The 19771-nt window shown below is 39.5% G+C and overlaps 1 protein-coding gene across 1 annotated transcript in view; it reads left to right on the top strand.

Moving 5' to 3' along the window:
- adam19a (ADAM metallopeptidase domain 19a) overlaps window positions 1–19771 on the top strand; it is a 166165-nt gene that overhangs the window by 106595 nt on the left and 39799 nt on the right. Inside the window, exons 5-7 of the mRNA XM_046381226.1 lie at window positions 1027–1103; window positions 14439–14622; window positions 19395–19460. Coding sequence (XP_046237182.1) covers window positions 1027–1103; window positions 14439–14622; window positions 19395–19460 — 327 coding nt within the window. The remainder of the gene's footprint in view (window positions 1–1026; window positions 1104–14438; window positions 14623–19394; window positions 19461–19771) is intronic.

The raw sequence follows: 19771 nt of genomic DNA, 5'->3' as shown, positions 1-19771 counted from the left end.
CCTGTGTTGATGGCATGTTATATTGTCTTGGTTGATGTCAAGTTGTCATAACAAAGACCTCTTTGACAAAGCCAACTTTGCATTATAATGACATAATTGACCAAATGACTCTTTCAGAAAGATGAATGAATATGAATGTGAGTATAAATAAATAAATGTGTGTAAATATGTGTAAATAAAACAAACATACAAACAAATAAAGCCCAGCTGTGGTTGAACAATACCTACACACATTCACCACTACACTATATTAAAACAGTATGGTAGCAATTTTTATTCCCCTTTATTTTTATTGCTAGAAACAATTTAAATTTTCATGTGTTTTAATATGTAATGTGAGTTGAGGTTTGCTTCTTACTTCCCTTGTTGTTGAGTTGAGTTTTGTATCTTACAGTGGAAGTCACAGTGCAGGATAATAGTACACACTTAAAAGTTACTAGAAAGAAGCATTTAAAAGGGTATTTTCTAGGTGCTTTCTCCACCCGGTTTGGTCCAAAAAGAGCAGCATCACATAGAGATGTATAACCTTAGATTCCTTTGGTGTGTGTGTGTGTGTGTGTGTGTGTGTGTGTGTGTGTGTGAGACTCCAGCAGTGAGCCACTCCAGCTCCAGCTGAACACCTTTCAATTTAAATACATCTATCACACCTCCAAGCATCAAATTTCTTCAAACTCTGTTTCTTTTGTTGCAAATAGTCAATTCATTCAAAATCCTCATCTGCATGTTTGAGCTAAAAGCTGCAGCCTTTATATCAACATTGTCACTCTGTAAGGAGCTTTGCATATCTTTATTGAGTCATCATACTCATTGTTCAGAAAGAGTGCTTTTTTTATTTATTGGCAGCTGCAGTCATGAAATAAGAAGAATGTGGCCTGATTTAGGGACACTTACACAAGCAAGTCGATCCAGCAGATCCATTCATTTGAGGCACTGGAGATGCATATCTGCATAAACATTATCATAGCTTTTTAAAGATTTCTTTCAGATAAAATATAAAGTATTGATTCCAGTTGTTTTCTCTTTCAGGATCACTGTTTCTACCATGGCCATGTAAAAGGACATCCAGAGTCCTGGGTGGCTCTCAGCACCTGCTCAGGAGTCAGGTACAGCAAACAACTAAAGATCCAGCACTGTTGCTATGTGTTTGTGTTATTTTTCCCAGTTTGGTGAGGCTGTACTAACTTAACAAATAACAGCAGCTTATGTATTGTTCAGATGAGCAGACACTTCATGCTGTTTCCTGTGATTGGTCTGAGACACACAACATAACTGAAATATCCCTCCATGCCCCAGTTATGTGATTTCTTCAACCTACAATAACTGTTACTTTCCTGGTCACTTGGTGGAAGTGAAAACAAGTTGTGAAAACAACGCTGACATATCATCACCTTTTATTAAGTTGACATGGTGTTAGCATGTTATCATTTTAGCAAACAGTTGTTTATCGCATTAGATTTGTACTTTCAAACGACAAATCCAACGCCAACCAAGTTGGAATTCCAACTCGTCAACTCAGTTGTCCTTAGAGGACACTGAATATACAAACCAAGATGGCTGCCCAGAACGTCAACTGTAAATAAAAGCAGTAGTTTTGCATGTATTTAGTGCTTTTTTTATTTTTTGTGTCCAATTTAATAAGCAGTACACACGATACTGTCTCACTGCTGCCTATAGGCATGTAGCTATGGTCTTGTGAGGCATGAATTGGAGCATAATGTGTTGTCTATCAACTGCATGTAATCAGTCAATGTTGCTATAAAAACAATGGCTGAATAACGTTACAAACGAACAGTCCTATGTTGTGACAATAGAACACATCCAACTTTACTTTAATGGATTTGTTGTCACTCCAAGTCTGGAGTTACAACTTACAAGGACAAATTGAATGCAGAGTTACCTACATATCCAGCTGATAGATAGTTCCTTCATGAAGCTGCTAACAAAAGGTCTGCAGATTATCTTGAGTGACCAGGTCATGATTACTGGAAAGAGAGTTTTTCAAATGTATCTCCTTGGCTCTTTGAGCACCACAAGTGAAGGACCATCTAGTTTTTTTATATGGAAGAGAAGGCAGTCATCTCTACCCCCAAAACTCAACAAGTCACACCAAAACAGTATCGATGGATAAACAGCACTACGGGTAAGAGAAAAAGTATTTCTGATGTTGGGAACTGTCCTTTAAAGACTGCAGTGTTATTTGTAACTAAATGTCAAGCCTATGTAAAGTGACAGATGAACATCCTTAGGGTGCAAGTGGCATGATGTGTATAAAATATTTTACAGGATTTGAATTGTAATGATCAATTACAAAAGTTGTTCTCTGGACTCAAAATGTGTTTTGGAAACCTTCATCCTATAAATATGATAAAGGGCTTGCTTTTATCATTATACTGTACATAATGTACTGTAATTCTACTTTTTAGTGTGAGATGAGATGACTCAGTTGCTGTGAGCTTCCCGATTTGCCACTTCACTTGACTGCTACTTCCCTTCACCTGGCCTGCTCGGATTTAGACCCATAGTCTCAGGGAAGCTATTTGTTTATTTTAATATCAATAAAAGTCTGATTGTGCAGGTTATATGTTTCCCACTGAGCCTGGGATTTTCACTTAACACATTTGGATGAAGTTTTGTCCAAACACAGAAAGTTCAACTTGTCAGAACCCTTCTTATTTTTTTTTTCCTCAGATTGTCGTGAAAATGACTAATTTGATCCTCTTTGGGGATCCAGGCAGCAGTTTTAAAGTCTTAAATTTTCACTGCCTCAGACAGATTTTAAAGTGGAACGCTTTGGATATTGAAGGTTCAGATTGGAAGTTTTCTCATGGCAAAGATGATGCACGTCCTGAGGAAGTGTGTCCCAAAATATATTCATGAATTTGATCCAATAAAAGAGACATCAAGTTATAGTTCAGTGGGACTTTAGTAGGAATTCATTCCCAAGTCTGTTCAGTAAATCTAAACTGATGAGAGTTCATGGAAGTTTTTCATTACAATGTAAGATAATTTTTATGTTTTTATAATAAGTGGAAGCTGGTTCAGTGCTGACACGTCTGTCTTCAGTCCCTCTGTCCTGATCGGGAAAGGTAATCAGATGTTACTTTTTGACTGCAGCTTTGATGGGAACAGAACAGGTGCAGGGTAGAATAGAGATCTGAAACGCAACAGAATGTAAATGCTCTCTAAATGTCCAGTCATTCACCGAGCTGTTCAAATATAAGCTGGCTGACACAAGTTTCTTCTTGGACTGAAAAACATATTGGGTATAAATGAAGCCTTTTGCTTTCAGTCAGAAATGTAGAGTTAAATTGACAGATGGATTGATTATCTCCTACAGTTCACTGAGATGTTTAGCAACCATAATGCAGTATGGGTGGAGGGGGCTGGGCATTTCTGTAGACTAGCATTTTTCTGTAGACTACTGTTCAGAGCTGACTTTGAAAGCGACACTCATCCTAGCACTTACTGTCAGCTTTGATAGGAATGTTTCAGCTGTTGTTAGCTAACGTGACACCCATTCCAATGAGAAACAACAGCTAACACACACTACATAAAGTAGCCTATTAAAAAACATCCTCTCTCCCCCCTTCTGGGGTGGTGTGTGTGTCTTCCTCAAGCTCGGGTCCTCTACCAGAGGCCTGGGAGTTTGAGGGTTCTGCGCAGTATCTTAGCTGTTTCTAGGACTGCTCTTCTGGATAGAGACCACCAGTGTTGTACCTGCAATCTGCTGGAGCCACTCTTCTAGTTTGGGGGTCCCAGCGCCCAGTGGCCCGATTACCACTGGCACCACTGTTGCTCAAACTGTGCAGTCTGCAGACACCTGGACATTAGAAATGAATGACATTAAAACAATTAAACATCACCATAGTGCGATCTTTCAGTGCCTCATCCTCTCCAAAGGATGGCGACTGCAACACACAAGCTGCAGACAGCCTACACCTCCTCTCACCAAATGAGCCATCAATTCACATCCTGTACACTGTTCAACCCTCTTAATTGTTTTTGCTTTGTGACCATGGTATATGCCTTTCAGTGTGTCTATAATCAGGAATTAGTGGACAGTGTGAAGGCCAGCACCACCCAACACTCAGATTGACATCATTCCTTACATAAACACAGAGTATCATTGTGATCTTTCTTGCCTCAAAATGGCAATAAAGATCAAAACAGATCAAAAGATCAAAACAGCACTTTGTGCAAAACCATCTCTGCTTCATGACAGTTTGGGCTTTGACCAGATCACTGGAGCAAATAGTTCACTGTGCAGGCAATACTTGTTCATACAATTTATACAACTGATGGACTAAGGTGGAAAATTGGTGAAGCTCTCATTTAGAGATGTTTCAATAAACTCTGTTTCCACTAACAGAAAGTGAAAAATAAAGATAGAAAACATCAAACTTCACCTGTACTACAAATGCTCCATTGGTGATGTTTTTCCACATTTATAGTAATAATAATAATAATAATCATGATAATAATAACTTTATTTATATAGCACATTTCAAAAAACAGGTTTCCAAAGTGCTTAACAATCATTTAAAAATAAAACCAACAAATCATATACGAAAAGAAATAGAAAAATGAGTGACAGTAAATACAGGAATTATTATTATTATAGCACAGAATCATTCAAACAGCAACACACCATGTTGTTAAAATGGCGCTTATATATAGTGTGTCTCAGCTAATGACCCTGGAAGATTCCACCCACGGGGATCCACTGCCAGCCAACATAAGTAACCCACCATTTTTCTTTCTTTATACACATACAAACATATTTCATAACCTATACACATCCATTTACACCAACTATTACTAAAAACAAACACATCACCTTGCATTTGTTGTACTACACTGCACACATATCCATCACCCCACACCAATTCACACTTGGTTATCCCCCGGAACTATAAAATCGGTGTCCGTTGCCTGGGGAAGCCTTTTGCCCGCACACCCTGAAGACACAACCACTGATGAGTACACAACACTTTTTGATCTTCTGAGTACACACACTGAGCAACCCAATACAGCTTAGCTTACCTCATTTCTCACCAATTAACACATATTAAATATACACATTTAATACTCTGTCCCTCTCCTCTAGGTACAGCTGTGTGGCCCACACACCACCCATCAACAAAGTCAATGTCAGACCTGAAAAAAAAGGACAATGAATATAATTATAAATATTCAATACGTAAGATAAACATATCCATATAAATGGGTAAACCAGCAATGTGTTAAAATGTATTGTGCAAATCTTCAATAAAATGCTGTTGCTCTTAAAGTGTCTCTAGGCTGCATAAACAGAAACGTGCTGCAAAAAAGAAAAACAAATGCAAAAAGAAAACGCCACATATCCAGTCATACAACAGAAGTGGTCCAGGCCTCTAGGGGCAGTGTTGAGCTTCCACCCGAAAGACAGACAACATAGCCTGTAGCCTGTCCTGACTCCAATTTTCTGAAGAGAGGATCCAAGATGGTGGAGGGAGAAGTAACTTTCTGCAGGCTCTGTTAAAAAATATATAATTTTGTCCTAAAATAGTGAACTTTTACGCAACAACCCATAACCTCCATTAGAAATTAACCTTGCGACTACCGACCGTTTATCTGAAGATTTATAGTTTTTTAAGTTTTCTTTTGACATTTTTAGTGGACAATGTGGATGCTAGCATAGCAGACCATGACTACAACTTAACTGCCCTGCGGACACAACTTTCCTTATAAAGACAGTGACATTGAAGTTGACGAGAATTCTTCCAAAAAAAGTAAGATTAACCTGACTCATACACCAATTAAAAGCCCAAACCCCAAGAAGATGAAGGGGAAAATGGAAATATCGACGCCACCATTCTCCATGCAGTTCAGGTTCTGACTGGGAAATGGGATGAACAGACTGAACTGTTAAAAAGACTTGACAAGCGCATCGAAGCTACTACTACAGCTACAAGAGAAACAAGCATAAAATTATTCTGCTCAAGAAAAAGATTGTTGAGCTTCAAAAAGAATATAGCACGCTTAAAACCACAACGGAGGATTGGGTTTGGTACAAAAGGAGATGGAACTTGAGCCTAACTGGTTTACCAGAAAAAGATGGAATTAAACACAAGAGAAATTGTCATTGGGATACTCACAAGAGTTGTGCCTCTATCTGTGGACTGGCTGAGAGACACCGTGGATACAGTCCACCGCCAGGGTAAACTTAACAGCGCAGCTGCCCCTAACAACATGCTGAGGGCAATCATCATCCAGCTAAAAAAAATCCTAAACGAATTTATCACTAAAGGAAATTGAATTGAGGGATCACACTCCTCAGCCTCCCCGGGAAAGTCTATGCCAGGGTACTGGAGATTTAAACCACTCTCCGGCCGATAGTCGAACCTCGGATCCAAGAGGAACAATGCGGTTTTCGTCCTGGTCGTGGAACACTGGACCAGCTCTATACCCTCCGCAGGGTGCTTGAGGGTTCATGGGAGTTTGCCCAACCGGTCCACATGTGTTTTGTGGACTTGGAGAAGGCATTCAACCGTGTTCCCCGTGGCATCCTGTGGGAGGTGCTCTGGGAGTATGGGGTCCGGGGTCCTTTGCTAAGGGCTGTGCGGTCTCTGTACTCTCAGAGCAGGAGCTTGGTCCGCATTGCCGGCAGTAAGTCGGACCTGTTCCCAGTGCATGCTGGCCTCCGGCAGGGCCGGAGGGTGTCTGGTTTGGGAACCACAGGATTTCATCTCTGCTTTTTGCGGATGACGTTGTCCTGTTGGCTTCTTCAGGCCAGGACCTTCAGCGTGCGCTGGGGAGGTTCGCAGCCGAGTGCGAAGCAGCTGGGATGAGAATCAGCACCTCTAAATCCGAGGCCATGGTTCTCGACCGGAAAAAGGTGGTCTGTCCCCTTCAGGTTGGAGGAGAGTTCCTGCCTCAAGTGGAGGAGTTTAAGTATCTCGGGGTCTTGTTCACGAGTGAGGGAAGATGGGAGCATGAGATTGACAGGCGGATTGGTGCAGCGACAGCAGTAATGGGGTCGTTGTACCGGCCCGTCGTGGTGAAGAGAGAGCTGAGCCGCAAGGTGAAGCTCTCAATTTACCAGTCAATCTACGTTCCTACCCTCACCTATGGTCATGAACTTTGGGTCATGACCGAAAGAACGAGATCTCGGATACAAGCGGCTGAAATGAGCTTTCTCCGCAGGGTGGCGGGGCGCTCCCTTAGAGATAGGGTGAGGAGCTCTGTCACCCGGGAGGAGCTCGGAGTAGAGCCGCTGCTCCTCCACATCGAAAGGAGCCAGTTGAGGTGGCTCGGGCATTTGTTCCGAATGCCCCCTGGACACCTTCCCGGGGAGGTGTTCCGGGCATGCCCCACCGGGAGGAGGCTGCGAGGAAGACCCAGGACACGCTGGAGGGACTATGTCACTCAGCTGGCCTGGGAACGCCTTGGGGTCCACCCGGAAGAGCTGGAGGAAGTGTCTGGGGAGAGGGAAGTCTGGGTATCCCTGCTCAAGCTGCTGCCCCCGCGACCCGGTCCCGGATAAAGCGGAAGAAGATGGATGGATGGATGGAAATTGAATTGATTGTTGTAGAAGGAAAAACCTCAATATCAAATAAAAACATCACCCCTAATTGAGCACTGTGCTGTTTCAGTTTCTTTTTGACTAGGTAAGGTTAAACCTATCTCTAACTACTTATGGAAGTTTAATAGCAGCCTTCTAGACAATTAGGAGTTTTGTAGTGAAACCAAAAACTTGTTGAAATGTCACCCTTGAATAAATGGGAGTGGTTTAAATTTAAAATTAAAGAAGTTGCCATTAAAATAAGCAAATACATCTCTAAAGCTAAAAACATTTTTAAATGATATGATATGAATAGACTATGTCAAAAACAGTCTTATCTTTAGAAGAGCAAATGAAATTAAATAATCTACAAAACCAATTAGACAGTCTATATCTGGAAAAGCGAAAGGAGCATTTATACGTTATTACTATTGTGCCTTTCGAGTTTGTACTTTCAATTGTTCAATAAAAAGAAATAAATAAATACAAAAGACTCCAATTTTCCACCCACCAATAACTTTCTTCTTCTTATTCACTCATCTGCTCCACATGTTGATACGTCCGTTGTCTGTCTCTCGGGTGGATGCTCAGCATTGCCCCTAGAGGCCTGGAGCACTTCCGTTGTATTACTGGATATGTGGCGTTTTCTTTTTGCATTTGTTTTTCTTATTTGCAGCACATTTCTGTATATGCAGCGTGTTTCTGTATTTGCAGTGCGTTTGTAATTGTCAGCCACCATACTTTTCCGACATGGATCGCTACGCAATCAGTTGATGTCACGTTAACGAGAGCTGCGCACCAACTTTGTCAAAAGCCCGAGCACGCGATCACAAACATCCTCACGGAACACGTGACGCTCAAGTAGTGTTGTGTCGTTCGCTCGTTCGTTTTGTTTTGTTCAAAAGAACAAATCTTTTAAGTGAACGTACTGAATCGAATTACTTCCTCAAGTGATTCGTTCATTTTTCAGTTCAGTTGAGCTGTCAGCAGCGTAGCTGCTTCAGGGAGGGACTGCACTCACTGCGCTGCCTCGCAGGCGCCTGAATCACTCGGTGAACGAATCACTCAGTGAACTACACTCTCCTGAATCATTTTCCTCTGAGGGATACACTGTCAGGGCGACCGTTCTTCCCGGTTGTTTTAGCAGATTTAGTTTTCAGATAAACAAACTTAAAACCTTAGGCTGACAGTAATGAGAAGAGAGTGAGACTCACCAGCTGTAGCAGGCACTACAGCTTACCCATTGTAGTCAGCAAACTTAGGTTATAATAGTGTTTATTGCAAAGTGATACTTATTCCTGGATGGTTGTTGCTGTGTTAATAAATCCTGTTATAATTTAACATGTTGTTGTTTGTGGTCATTGTGAACATACTTGTGATAACAGCTGGATTCATAACAGTCATTGCTCGGACTTACCCTTTGTAAGCTTATAAGGGACTGTTACTTTGACACATTAATTAGGCTATTGGCCCCTGATGACAGGGTGTTGCCCTGATTTTATGTGTATAAAGAATACATTTATTTTGTTTCAATGATTATTCTCCATAGTCATTGACATTCTTGCCAGTAACCAAATTGTCCCTGCTGATGCACAACATATGCAATCTAAATCCAATGAGCTAAAAGACAATAAAAATACCGCATCACATGAAATCCAGTCTATAAAAGTTGGTTTTGAGAGGTGATTTAAAAGTCACTGACCTTGCAAGCCTTATCTCCTCACCTTATGATTTCAACTTTATACTGATAAATTCCAAGTTCCTTTTAAGTAGGGGCCCAAATTGTGTGTATTATTCATTCAAATCAATACTTGAATAAGCTTTAAATCTTACATCAGCAACACTGCAGGCACCACAAATAATGTTGTGTTTTACTCTCACACTGAACAGTTTCCCCTCACTCAGCTTGCTTTGTAAAAAAAATTAATTTGTCTATTCTGGAGGTGGTGCAGTGGTTAGCACTGTCGCCTCATAGAAAGAGGGTTGCAGGTTTGAATCTCGGTCTGGGCCCTTCTGTGAGGAGTTTGCATGTTCTCCCTGTGGCTTTGTGGGTTTTCTCAGGGTACTCAGTACCCACAGTCCAAAAAACATGCACATTCGGTTAACTGGCTGCTCTACATTACCCCTGGGTGTGAGTGTGTGCATGTGTTTGTCTGTCTTTGTGTGTCAGCCCTGCGATTGACTGGTGACCAGTCCAGGGTGTACCCCGCCTCTCGCCTGTAGTTAGCTGGAATAGGCTCCAGTCCCCCTGCGACCCTGACCAATAAGTGGTATAGTAGATGAATGAGTGAATGTCTATTCTGGACTCATAAGTGATTAATGCAAAGGTCGATTAAGTGCTAAATGACCTTTGCATTACCTCTAATATTTAATCATAATATAATAAAACCCTACTCTACTATTAACCTCATTTTAAATCACATTGGGAATTGTAAATGTTATTTTAGGGGAGACAAAATAATAACATTACAAATTAATGTCAGAAAGATGTGGATGGGAACATATAAAACCAGGAGAAATATGAAAGAGGCTTGGTGTGATTTAGCGAAGTAAAGAGCAACTGGAAAATTCTAAAATGAAACTTTTATGTTTTGACATCTTTGAACATTTCCTCTGCTTGGTCAATGTGCTATCATAAACTATGATTCAGTAGCATCTTTCATATAACAACAGTCCACTGTCCACTGTGCCTCCCCACTGCTCTCATCTCAGGTTTAATGAGGAGTTGTGAAAGTGTCATTGTTTTCAGATTTTATGCATCAAATGTGTTTGGTAGAAGTGTTGTTGAGGGTTTAAAAAAATACCTTGATGAGACAATTTATTTTGCTCCAGCTGCAGTGTTGTATGAAATCCCCTCATCATTTTCTCAGTGGGTTTGGGGCTTTTCTTTGGAATGGCCAAACTGCACGATTCTGCATTACTGGAGGGAAGTGATGATTATGCAAAAGAAAAATCTCATGATTGCAAAAATTGCCTGTTACCGGAGGCCTCCACGGAAAGTATGGCAAAGTTTCTGATCAGAACTTTTTTCAGATATCAGCATCGACCTTCTCTGCTCTTACCTGCAAACCTCCAGCAGTTCAGTGTGTTTACATTTTCACCCCCAGCCTATTTTCCCTGCCGGAAACTTTCATGCCTTAGTGAGTTGCTTTGTATTGACTCAGGATGAATTACATGGTTTTAAGGGAAACAGCCTTGGACACTTAATTACTTAAAAACAAAGAAAAAAACTATTTTCTCAAAAAGCATTGCTCTGAGCTCAACTGTGTGGAGAAATACAATAGCCAAACCCCTGTTAGAAAAAACATTCAATTCCCTTCGTGCCTCTGAAATAAATAGCACTATGGCAAAATATTCAGAAAATGTAGAATAGTTTTCATACAAACTTCAAATGCATATTGACCCACAGGGTCAATATTTGAAGGGTGCAGCAGAAGCTGCATGAATCATTTTTTCTCATTATCAGGACAGAGATGGATATTCAACAAAAGCATATGCATGTCAAGATTTCTTCAAACTGTTTGGTTTCACAGCAACGCTTTATTTTATAAATATGAATATCTAAGGCAGGCTCTACTCTGTGAAACTTTCATTTGCCTTCAGTTAGTTGAAACTCACATTAAACTGAGTTGCAACTGAGATGCTTAGTGTGAGGCACTCTACTGCAACAGCTGCAAAACTCTCCATTTTGTAAAACTACCGTAGTTTCACACAACAGTCAATGGAAATGCTAAAAGCGTTTCAGAAGGTGCTGTCAAACTGCTGTTGATGCAGTGCCATTAGATCAGATTTAAGCTGCAATACAACGTGCTTCTCATCCAGTGCATCTAGACAGATGGGAAATTGCCACTGTTCCTATATGCCCTGGGAAATTACTCTCTTTTCAGGACTGCTGCTGGGCACTTCCAAATAGTCTAGCCTCAGTGCATCATGCATTTAACATAGATGGAAAGACACATCACTGTAAGTCAAATGTGCATCCTAATATACAGTATAACTAACAATACCTCAGTTTTTGCCTTGTCAATATTCCTATTCAATTTTATGATTTAAGGGTGAAGGTGTACTTGGCCACAAAATATATAAAATTGTAGGGGAAAAGGCCTTGTACATTGTTTTGCAGGCCTCAGTCACAATGGCAGAAATGGCAGGACCACTTACTGTAAATGCAGAAGACATAGATGCATATAATTCCTCTGTTGCCACAAATCTGAAGGTGACAAACAGTGTCTGGGTAGAGCTGATGGGCTCCCTTGTCATTGTTATGTGAAGTGTAACCATATATTTACTCTGCTCAGCATAGAGAAAGGATCTACATGGGTTAAAAACAAAATAATATTGACATGTCATTAATGTCATTAAAATCAACATTTGACTATGTAGACATGACATTTTCAGTGCACTGTGGTTACTGTAGCTGTTCAGGCTAAACTCAGCCGCTTAGGGGATACATTGGCAGGCTAATAACTGACGCGCTTGCTGTAGCATCACTTAGCAGTGTCAAGAGCAGAGTCCAACTTCTGCTTCTTGTCTTTGATGGCAAATTTATTCCTCACAGTTAATGTTCTTCAATGTATTATTTTTTTTGTATGTGTACATGCATGAGTCTATTACCATTGTTCATAAAATCTCCATACAGCCAAACGTTTGCCTAGCACAGCATTCTAAAACTATTTGTGCTTGTCTGTCCAGCAACACCTGCCCCCTCAGTGATATAATGTAAGCACAAAGGTGACACCTACTGGACCTACTGGATCTTGTGTCCTACATACTCTCAGACCAATCACTCATATCTCTAATGAAAATTAGAGCTGTTATCTAAATTACAACCATACATCATCAAGCTCTAATTTCCTACTGATGTCACAAGGTCGAAATGAAGAGTAGCAAATTCTTAGGGCATCTGGACTTGTTAGGGTTCTTGAAGACATTTTGCCTCTCATCTAAGAAGCTTCTTCAGTTCTAAATTTTGGTGTCTTCAAGAACCATAACAAGTCCAGATACCCTAAGAATTTACTACTCAGACAAGACCTGGAAGACTGAGAACCTTCACCGACAATGTTGAAATGAAGAACTATTTATCTATTTATTTTCTTTGAATCAAAAGTAGAGAGCACTCACCAGAGGCTTACTGAATCGTGCTTCTTCAGTCATAGATGTTTAGCCTTTTTCAGTCGTGTGTAAAATGTAGCTCCAATGGCACAATACAGATGAAAAAATATCAGTCTACGTAACTTATTTTAATGAAATAAGCTATTAAATTGTAAATAATTTTTAAACTTACCTTGTGTTACACAAAAAAAGCGCAGTGTAAGTACATGCAAGTACTTTAACACCATTTAACGGCAGTCTAAATAATGAGAATCCTTTCAGTTATTTTCTACAATTTTAAAGTTTCATATGATCATACAAATGTCTCTTATAAGTTACAATTTTTAATGTCGTTGTCTTGCGTTTTTAATTGATTAACCAATTGAGATGTATAATTTGTGTGAAATAAAAGATTTTGTGTAAGACTGCAATTTTCAGTTCAATTTAGGTTAATAGTTATATTGAAAAAAAGGATTTGGGCAAAGTTAGTTTTTTCTTTTTTTATTTAAGGGTCTAAAAGAGGGTTAGTGATATGAGTCAGAAGTGCAGAAGAAGAGTCACTTATCAGAGGTCAGACATCATGTTCTGGGATTGAAGTAGTCTGATTGGATGAGAGTTTAAATGTAGTCAGTATGAGATCTTCATATAAAAGTGTCTGCGAATCTGTCTGGATGAAACAAGACTCTCCATGCCTTCCTCAGTCTCTCTCACATACACACTTGCACACATAGTTTAGATATTCCCCCAGACAGTCACTGTTGCAGAATGACTCTTTTTACTCGAAATTGCCTCTGTGTTGTCGAGGACAAGAAGTCTTCAGGCTGCACTGTTCATCATCAGGGTTTTTCTGTAAGGACGTTGGAGGACTAACCCTCCTCCAAAATGCAGCCCTAATTCACAGACTTGGCACTGTGCAAAACATCAATAAAACAGAATGTGATCATTTACTAAAACTTTTTGACATATATTTAATTGAAAACAGCACAAAGTCTGTATATTTAATGTTTTACCTCAAACAAGTTGAGATAATAGCAACAAAAGACTGCTTAGAATCATCTGTTTGGCACATACCACATGCAAACAGTGGTAATAGTCACTGGCCAGGTGATAGTATCATGACTGGGTATGAAAGGGGCTTCCTTGAAAGGTTCGGTCATTCACATGCAAGGATGGGTAACACTTTCTATGAAGACCAGATCTATAGTGAGTTATCGTTTTAATGCATTCATAATGCTTTATGACTACACTCATAAACACATAATGCTTTCTGGTGCACCATATCAACAGTCATTAAACATTATGGCTATAACTTATAAGAAATTATAATTTCCAGTGCCTAATGGATGCTAGACTAGTTATAAACTAGAGGTTGACTGATGGGGCTTATAATGCATTATGACTGCTTATACTCAACTATACACACCTCAACAATTGGCTGTAGTAAAGACTTGCAGTATGCTCTCATGGTCCACGCAGTATCACGAGTTATCATAGTATGTGTTAAGTAAAGTGAAGTACACATTGATGTCTCTATAATAATGCATGTTTTATTGTAACAGTGTAATTCATTTTAATGCATTTAATGCATTAATGCAAAGATTCTGTGCTGTAACATAAGTGACAACTATGTACTACTATTATATATAGATATTCATAAGGTTGTGTGTTCTCAAACAACAATAGCAACAACAGTGTTTCACACCTTTTCTTAACCTTTTAAAGAAAACTCATTTATCCCATTGTGGTGTCTTCCATAAGCTCGCGAACATTACTTCTCTCCTTTCTGTTTGTCTCTCTCACACAGGGGCTTGATAGCCGTGAATTCTAGTGACACCTATTACCTGGAGCCAATCAGTGGTGTGGATCCTCTCCAACATTCACTGCTGAGTCCAGAGGAACTGCCAGTTAAAGGTGGACACTGCGGCCACAGTCATCTCACCACACAGTCCAACCACATCTCCAACCTGCTCAGATCATTTCATTCAAGGGTGAGGTCTCCCACTTTTTCTTTTGCTACAAATTGGCTGTTTTCCTGATATAGAGATAATTAGTGTAATGAGACTAGAATTTCATCTTCAACACTAGCTAGTGGAAAAGGAACAATCACCTATTTGGGAAAATACATTTGATGTTGTCTTGCTCAAAAAATTTAAGAAGATCAATAACAATTTTATCTCTAAAGACAAGTTCCAAAACTGCAGTGAAAAAAAAGTCTTATCACATTTTATGTCAACGACGTTGTAACACTTGTTGTTCAAGGGTTTTGTCATTTAGTTTCAAATCTGTTTCTCTTGTGGTAGCAGTTTTATTGGACCAGAGTTAATTTGATATTGTAATCAGAGTATTGTCACATCAGACACCTGATGAGGGCAAGTCATAGGCCTGATGGCTTCAGTATCAAGGATACAGCTCAAGTAACAACTTTGAGAAACCTATTTGGCTGCTGTGATGAGTGCTCCTGCTGTATGTCACTGTATGACATGGCTTCACATAAGCATATAGACCCCAAGTTTAACTGATAAGCAAATGTGCGATTACTCTCTTCAACAAGTATTTACTTCCTTTTTCAGAACATTTCATGATATTCATGCCCTGTAAATTTACTCAGAAAATGAATTTACTTTGTGTGTGGTATGACCTGTCACTTACAGGAGGGCAAATACTCTCGGCTGTCACAACATGAAAACAGAAAAAAACTGAGCTACTTTTGATACAAACATAAATAGTCATTAACAATTACAGCATGGTCAAATATCTAATGACAATCAGATTCAGCTGCAAGCATAAACCAAACAAAATAAAATATTGATGAAATATTAACTGCACAGCTTACCTTGATAAATAATGAGGATGATGATAAGGTCATCTTCACTCTTGTGTGTTTTCACAGACAGTCCACAAACTCTGAAAGATTTTCTGATCATATCCTTGTCCACTTTGTCCCACAAGACGATAAGCTAAATCTAATCAAACTGCAGTCCTGTCCATTGCAATAATTGTCCTTCTCTAAAATCCTTTTAGACCTGAGAGTCAACATAGTGAGTAGATCTGGGTCTTTCTGGGCCGTGGTATTGCAACGTCTACATGAGTTGTTGTAGTGTAGAAATCTGCTGCTGCTTCCTCTCCTGAATTTTCCTCCATATACCAATACATCAAAGTTCTTTTTTAATTTGAAATCAAAAGTTTGTCTGAGTGCCACACTTTGCAAGTTTGGTCTCCTCTGTTGTAATAAACTCAGTTACTTGCACTGAATGGGAGCTACATAAATACTTCAAATATAGCTACTGCCATCTAATGTCATTTGTATGTGCTACTGCTAAGTACTGTTGGCTGAGATATTAACGCAGGCACATCTGCAGTGAGTGAAATAGATACATAATATTTTAGATGAGTAAGTTCAGGGCAACAAAGTGTTGAAAATTATTATATATTACAATATATTTATTATGTTGTTGAATTTATTTAGTTTACTCTATATTCACAAGCCATTCGAGCTGGCTGACTGAAAAGATCAAGATCAGTACCATGGTTAGCCCCATAGCTCAAAAGTTCCTTTCTCATCAGTTGCACCACATGCAATTGAACAATATCCAATAGCCCTGTGCTCAGTGTCCCTGGTATCTTCCCAAGTCATCGCAGTTTTTCAGTGGGACCATCACGCTTTGTCTTTGTAAAGAAACGTGAATTTCACGTCGAAAAAAAGTGCAAAACTAGTTGTCTCATTTACCATCTGTAATGTCATGGACTGAGTTGTAGTTCCCTGGTGGTTTATTTTATTACACAGTGAAATGAAATCATCAACCACATGGGAACATTTGGCTCTTTGTAGTATGAAAACACAATATTGAATAGGTCTTGGTGCCATTTTAGGGTGCGAAATTGCTCTCACATCACCTGGAAATGGAGGGAATTATGGCTATGACTCGGGTTTTCCGGTCTGTTAAGGCCATGGCTATGAGTCATTTTCCTGAGCCTTTATAGAGAGGAAGAACTAAACACAACTCTAGTTTGCTCATCTGCAGGTATAAATGATAAAAAGGTTCCTCAGTGGGATATTTTTGCCTTAATCTGTCTCTACTGTTGGCACAAACAGTCATTCTTTGGTTTTTCTTCCCATATTTATCATTTTCCTATTTACATTCTTGATCACTTTAAACTGTTGTCATTTTTCACCCCTCTTCATATGCTGAAGCCCTTTTGGCTCTCCACCAGGGAATCATTCCTTTCTCCTTTTTCTTTATCTTTCTCCCTCCTGCACCGTACCTCTTGGCTCTCCCAATTCCCTCCACTGCCACCCATTAATCCTGGGTTGTTATGCAGAAATGCCAGCCACAGCAGACTCCACACTGAGTCCCAAGGCTTTTTCCTTGCCACTATTTTTTTCCCTCTCAAATAAACAAGGCAATGTGTTAATGCATTAGCGTGGATATGTGTGTCTGAACTCCACAGGCTGTCATCATGATGTCACAATAGGCAATATCAGTGTACAAGTCCAGACCAAACCAAGGCAGCAGTCTCCCTGCATGTAAATCAATGACTTTTAATTGCAGCATGGCTATATGGCTATAATCAAGTATTAGGAGGGTGGAAATTGAATGACAGAGGGAAAGAAACAGCCGTAACCAGAGGCTCCTCATACATGTTAGCTTTTTCACCACTTTCACTACCCTTTCTGTGTAGTTGCAAGATTTAAAACAGTTTTATTAGGTCAAATAATCAGGTCTGGTTTCTTGTCTTGCCTTGCTAGTGACACCCGAACCAACTTACCTGCAGTCACTTGCCTTGCTAGTGACACCCGAACCAACTTACCTGCACTCATATAGTGACATCAGTAACAAATTAACTACATCAGAGTTTTAAGTTCCACATTTTTATAGTCAGTATTTCCCCCAGAGTTGTATTCCTATAAGTGTGGAACAGCCTCTGACTTCTCAGAGAACCAGACAACATTCCACCTGGAAAACTGTAGACATTTTGCTCTGTCATACTGCTGTGTGTGTATGTACATAAAGTGCTGCTTTTTTTTGACTTATTTCAAATAATATTCTTATTCTTCTTATTCACAGTTTTCTAAAATACTTACAACTGAAAAGCTGTAACTGAAAAATAACCTTACAGAAATGAGAATTGAATTGTAACTGTAATATTACAAAAAGTATTAATTCAGCATTTGACAGATGCTTAAAAGTAAAAAAAAAAAAAAGAAAAAAACTTAATCCAGGTTATTTTTTTCTTTATTCCAAACTATTTTGAATCTGTGTGTATATTGTGTATATTCTAAGATTAGATTAGATTAAGTTTAGATTAGGTTAATTATATTTAACAAATATAAATGTTGTAGGTGCTAGTCTAATAAGACTTGAAAACCTAGTCAGTTGTGTATCTGTGGAGATTCTCAGTCATCCAGGTCATATTCACTCAAAGAGTTAAAGCAGGATGGGAAGAGGAGTAACATTGTCATTCCTTATGTGTCAGGATTATCAGAAAAACTAAGAAGAATTTTCAACAACCATGACATCCCGCTCCATTTCAAACCAATGATTACACTGAGATAGAAACTGGTCCACCCCAAGGACAAAATCCCCAGGGAAAACCAGAGCAACATCATATACGCAGTCCAGTGCAGTGAAGAATGCTCTGATCTTTACATTGGTGAAACTAAACAACCACTCCACAGAAGAATGGCACAACACAGGAGAGCCACCTCCACAGGACAAGACTCAGCAGTCCACTTATATCTTAAGGAAATGGAACATTCCTTTGATGACAACGATGTCCACATTCTTGACAGGGAGGACAGGTGGTACGAAAGAGGGGTCAAGGAAGCCATCTATGTTAAGTTGGAAAAGCCTTCACTTAACAGAGGTGGTGGGCTTAGATATCATCTCTCTTGCACTTGCACAATGCTGTCCTCCCTTCCATACCCAGGAAGTTTCACTTCAATCCTCATGAAATCCATAAGAACAATAGGTCATTAACCAGTCATACCCGATCTCATTAACAGTCTCACAGCCATTAGCCAGTCGTTAGACTCAGATAGCCAGTCGTTAGACACAGAGGGCCATCACTGGCAGTCAAACTACATAGACAAATTTGCAGGACTATCAGATCCTTTGTTTTAGTTAGTTTCACTTGGTCACACCCACTGAGGCATGTATTTGTTCCCCACCAGACAGTTTTTTCCAGAACTGATGAAGCTGCTTGGATGAGCAGTGAAACATCTTCAAGTCAAATCTTCACAAGTCCAGACGCCTTGCTTTAACTCTTTGAGTGACTAGTCAGTTGTGTCTATATGTGAATATTAATGATTAAATGAGCATAATAAATGCCCGTTCCGCAATTTTCTGATCAGCAAACATCTGATGAATCAGATTTCTGATTATTTCTTAGAACAGTTGATGCCAGTGGAGAAACACCATCACTCTGCTGACTGGACCAATCGTTAAACTTCGTCACTCAGTTTCTCAGTCACGGATAACTACAGCCTTCAGTCCTACAACCCCACCACAAAAGATGTGCCAATAATATTCATAGCAGCAACAACAGGCAACATTTATTTCAACTGTAAATGAAGCATCATATAGTATAGTGTAATATGGTGCAGTAGAGTATAGTGTAGGTTATTATGGAATAGTGTAGAACATTGCAGTATTTTAAAAACTGACATAGTGTATTGTTAAATGTGTAAAATATTCTAATAAATGATGACTGATGTCCCGTGCATAACCAAGTTCCTATCTGCCTTTGTCTTTCCTGTCAGGTTAAAAGGAACACCTGGGGTACAACAAAGTACATGGAGCTGTATATAGTAGCTGACAACACACTGGTAAGCTCATAATACCTTTCGACCAAACCCATCCAATCTACTGCAGAATATTCCTGTGTTTATCAATGTGAGTACTGTAGTTGTCCACTGATATCAGACAACTATCGAATGACACAATCTTAAACAATTATCTCATTGTGATGTACCTCTTTAATACTTGGAGCTCAGAGCTGAAACGGTGAGCATGCATAGAAGAGAGCAAGGATTTGTCTGCTTAATGAGGGAGCCTATTTAGGTGGAATATAAACGTGGAAGGACTGTTAGATAGATGCTAAGCACAATGATGAGATGCTATATCTTCATAAAAGTCA

This window comes from Scatophagus argus, chromosome 23 (assembly GCF_020382885.2).
Source record: "Scatophagus argus isolate fScaArg1 chromosome 23, fScaArg1.pri, whole genome shotgun sequence".
Taxonomy (NCBI): Eukaryota; Metazoa; Chordata; class Actinopteri; family Scatophagidae; genus Scatophagus; species Scatophagus argus.
Note: the sequence above shows the minus strand (reverse complement) of the source record. Positions and strands in the feature narration are given on the sequence as shown.